Below are 4407 nucleotides of genomic sequence, written 5' to 3'. Positions count from 1 at the left end.
GTCAGGGAGATTCAGGTGCCACTTCACCTGAGTTCAGTGTTGGTGACCAGCTCCTCTCACTGTCCAGCAAACAAGGGCTGTGGTGTGTGGATGATGTCGTCCAGCCTCCCCCACGTCACCAGCAACCACGTCAGCTACAATGGCCTGTATGGAGTGGCAGTGTTTAGCCAGAAGGATGGCTCCAGCGAGTTACCTCGAGGCCATAGGGCTCAAGAGAACTTCAGTGAGGATGGGGACGCCATCCTCTGGGAGACAGAGCTAGAGAAGGAGGACGACCCACTGCGCCGGCCCATCACCATAGCTCTTGTTGAGTCTAACAGTATTAATCACAATGGAGGTGAGTGTACCCCTCAGCCCCTGCTCAAGAACCTCCCATGGCTCCTCACTGTCTTAAGGGCCTTCTGCAGACTGATCCCAACTTGCCCTCAGGCCTCATCAGCCACTGCATCCTGCCTGATATCCAAGCCCCCTTCATTTACTCACTAAACTTGAATCCATTATTTCCTGCCTCCTAACCTGCTGACTTCGTTCACACATTTCTCTCACCTGAAATTCCCTTTTTCCCATCCACACGTCTCAAACCAAATTGAACTTCAAAACTTGCTGCAAATGTATGACTGCATTATTTCCTCCTTTGAACTGGACCCTCCCCATCCCCAGTGGCACTTGTTATGGCTGTTTGATCAACCCAGATAAGCTATGAACTTGAGACAGAACTGAAGCCCACCTATCTCAGTGGCCCTGTCCCTGCAGTACCAAATCCCACTTCTGGCACACACACTTTTAATCAATTCTACGATAAATTTTTCACAATTTAACATCTCTCATGAGATGCATATCATGGTTTAATTGACAGTGATTTTTCTTTGTTAGAGAGGCAGTAAATGAAAGTGTTTTCAATCTACGTTATCTTAAACCTGATGAGAAATGGAGGCCGGGTGCCGGAGATCACCCCTGTAAGCCCAGGACTTTGAGAGTCCAAGGGCAGGGGTGGGGGAGTGGGAGCGGCAGGTATTGCTTGAGGCCAGGTGTTCGAGACCAGCCTGGACAACATAACAAGACCCGGTCTCTGCAAAAAAATAAGAAAATAAATAAAAATAATGAAAAATTAGCAGGATTTGGTGGTCCCAGCTACTCAGGAGGCAGGAAGATTGCTTGAGCCCAAGAGTTCAAGGCTGCAGTGAGGTACGACCACTGCATTCCAGCCTGGCGACAGGACCGAGACCCTGTCTTAAAAGAAAAAAAAGATGGTAGAAGATGTTTGATATTTCTTGAATTTAAAAAAAAAAAAATTATTGTGTAGTTTATCTAATGCCAGGGCTCCCAGAGCTGGCCGATTATCAAAATCACTGTGGTGGGGGTAGAGGGTAGGGTGGAGGGGTGGGTGGGGAATAGAGGAAGGCTTATTAAGAACAGATTCCAGCCAGGCATGGTGGCTCACGCCTGTAATCCCAGCACTTTGGGAGGCCGAGGCGGGCGGATCACCTGAGGTCAGGAGTTCGAGACCAGCCTGACCAACATGGAGAAACCCTATCTCTGTTAAAAAAAAAAAAAGATTTAAAAATTAAAAAGATTCCTGGGCCAGGTGCAGTGGCTCACACCTATAATCCTAACAATTTGAGAGGCCAAGGCAGGAGGATCATTTGAGTTCAGGAGTTCAAGACCAGCCTAGGTAACATAGAGAGACCCTTCCCCCATCTCTACTGAGAAAAAAATTTTTTTCAAATTAGCTGGGCATGGTGATAAGTGCCTGTAGTTTCAGCTACTGAGGAGGCTGAAGTAGGAGGATACTTGAGCAGAGTTTGAGGTTGCAGTGAGCTATGATGGTGTCACTGCACTATAGCCCAGGTGATAGAGCAAGACCCTGTCTCTAAAACAAAATAAGATTCCTGGACTGGTAAGTGCTTGCCTCTGGTAGTGGTAGAGGGCAGGGAGATGGATAATGCCCAGCCCCAACCCACTTACTTAGAAAATGAGTTCTGTCCCCTCCCAAGTCAGGGTTTCCTTCATGGGGCCATGCTCTCTGTCCGGTATGACAGGCAAAGCCACCTAAATTCACAAATAGATATTTTTGTTGTTCTCAACCAAGCCAGGAGAAGCAACAGGCTGGTGCCACCAAGATACTGGAGCTTGCAGGCTCATGGCTTGCAGACACTGCTGCAGGGTCCCAGCCACTGTCCTCCACACGACCTCCCCCAGCACTGCCCCAGCCCCAGCCCCCGTTGTTCTTGTAGTGGGCAGAGGGACCTTCTGCAGAGCCCTCCCCTCCTCACCCCCAGGTCTGGCTGCCCTGCTTTCTTTTCCTGACAAGCCACGGGGCTGTAATCCTGCTGATTCAGGGCTTTTTTCCTTATGCACCTGGTGTCTCTAAATATACACAACCCCAGGCATCGATTTTCCTTTCCCAAATTTCTAACACATGTTACTTCACTTCATAAGTTTTTCTGCTCCAAAATTACCCAATTTTCATTAAGAAGAAAATTTCCCAAATAGGGAGGCAGATTCCAGCTCAGTGTAGGAAGGAGAGCAAAGCAAAACCTTCTAACCTTGCTCATTCCCCCTCTGGACGGGTAAATCTGCCTGTCCAGAGGGGGAATGAGCAAACTTGAATCAGTAGTGAGCCAGGTCAGTGGAGCCAGGCACGTGGCAGTAGGATGGCGGAGATGTAGGAGGCATTCAGGTGCACTGGGAGCTCAGGCCAGAGGAGAGTGTTCTCAGCATGTTTCCCTGGCTACATTGAGCAAGGACTTCGTTCAGAAGAAACAGTGTTTTTTTGACGCATGTGGATTTCTTCCTGCTGTTTCATCAGCTTAAAAGATGCAAACTCAAGGGTTGGTTCTGAGTGTTGCTACCTCTTCTCCACTCCATTCTCTTGGAGTGCACAATTCAGGGAAGGCTCTTCCTGACTGGTGGTGTCAGGGCTGACCCTGGGACCCCTTGTGTTTTCCAACCCCTCCACCCATAGCCTCAGGACTCTATGTCCAGAGCAGCGAGGCACTGCATGTTATCACTAATGTGATCCACGCAAATGGGGACAGAGGCATCACTGTGGCCCAGAGCAGCCAACTCACCCGCGTGGCTAACAACAGCATCTCCTGCAACCAGCAAAGTGGGGTCAAGGTTGAGGCCCAGTGCAAAGTGGAGCTCCGGGGCAATGGTATCTATGACAACAGAGGCCAAGGCATTATCACCAAGGGCGACAGCACCATCGTCATTGAAAACGACATCATCGGCAACCGAGGCAGTGGGCTGCAGCTGCTCCCCAGGTCTGACACTAAAGTGAGTATTTGTGCATGTGTGTGACGTGGTACTCACACAGGGCACAGCCCTGCGACAGTCCTCATGCCCCCTGCTGAGAACAGACCCATAAGCACTCAGCACTGCAAGGGACAGTATCCCTCCTCCCAGGACTCAGCCTGGGAAATGTGGGTGGGACTTCCCCCGGCGGGGGCAGAGAAACTGGGTCCTGAAGGATGAACAAGGGCTCACCAGCAGGAAGCCAGGGGTGAGGGGCCATTTCCTTGTCATGGCGTTGGGAGCCTCCCAGGGTATAGTCATGGTCTCCATATCAAGGGCAGGGCTATTTCAGCTCTCTTTCCATAACAGAATAACCTTGCACAGTGTCTGCTGTACAGTAGATGCTTCATGAGGAGAGAGATCCTGCCTTGGGGCCTTTGCATACACTCTTCCCTGTACACCCCACGTACCCCCTGCCACTTTTACACTGCAGTCCTGCAGCTTAGCTGCATCTTCAGGAAGAGTCCCTGACTCCGCACCTCCCACCCCAGGCTGTTTGAGGTACCCCTTGTCTGGTGCCTTTGCCCACCCCTGTCCCACAGAGCACTCTCACAGTTTGGTATCTCTTCTTTTACCCATCTGTCTCCCCACCGGACTGTGAGCTCTGAGCACCTTTCTGTGCAGAGCCCTGTTTCAATGTGAAGCCAAGCAGACCTGGTCCCTGCCCTTGTGGAATTACGATCCCAAAGGCTCTATCTTTATTTTTAGTTCGTTTTAGGGGTACGGGTGGTTTTTGGTTATATGGGTACATTCTTCAGTGGTGATTTCTGAGATTTTGGTGCACCTATCACCCAAGCAGTGTACACTGGACTCAATATATAGTCTTTTATCCCTCACCCCCCTCCCACCCTTTCCCCCCAAGTCACCAGAGTCCTATAGATCATTCCTATGCCTTTGTATCCTCATAGTGCAGCTCCCACTTCTAAGTAGTGAGCAAATAAGGAGAACATAGGATACTAGGTTTTCCATTCCTGAGTTACTTCTTAGAATAATGGCCTCCAAGTCCATCCAACTTGCTGCAAAGACCATTATTTCATTCTGTTTTATGGCTGAGTAGTATTCCATGGTGTATATATACCACATTTCTTTTTTTTCTTTCTTTTTTTTTTT

At 49.6% G+C, this 4407-nt stretch overlaps 1 protein-coding gene across 3 annotated transcripts in view; it reads left to right on the top strand.

The window, feature by feature from the left end:
* The window catches only part of FBXO10 (F-box protein 10), a 57412-nt gene that overhangs the window by 48027 nt on the left and 4978 nt on the right, over positions 1-4407 (top strand). The window contains exons 8-9 of one of the 3 annotated variants that reach the window (XM_017543201.1): positions 68-337; positions 2966-3279. In XM_017543201.1, coding sequence (XP_017398690.1) covers positions 68-337; positions 2966-3279 — 584 coding nt within the window. The remainder of the gene's footprint in view (positions 1-67; positions 338-2965; positions 3280-4407) is intronic. The other 2 variants (XM_017543202.2, XM_017543203.2) reach the window with 2 other exon arrangements.

Source organism: Cebus imitator, unplaced genomic scaffold (assembly GCF_001604975.1).
Source record: "Cebus imitator isolate Cc_AM_T3 unplaced genomic scaffold, Cebus_imitator-1.0 Scaffold149, whole genome shotgun sequence".
Classification (NCBI taxonomy): domain Eukaryota; kingdom Metazoa; phylum Chordata; class Mammalia; order Primates; family Cebidae; genus Cebus; species Cebus imitator.
This window is presented reverse-complemented; position numbering and strand designations above follow the sequence as displayed.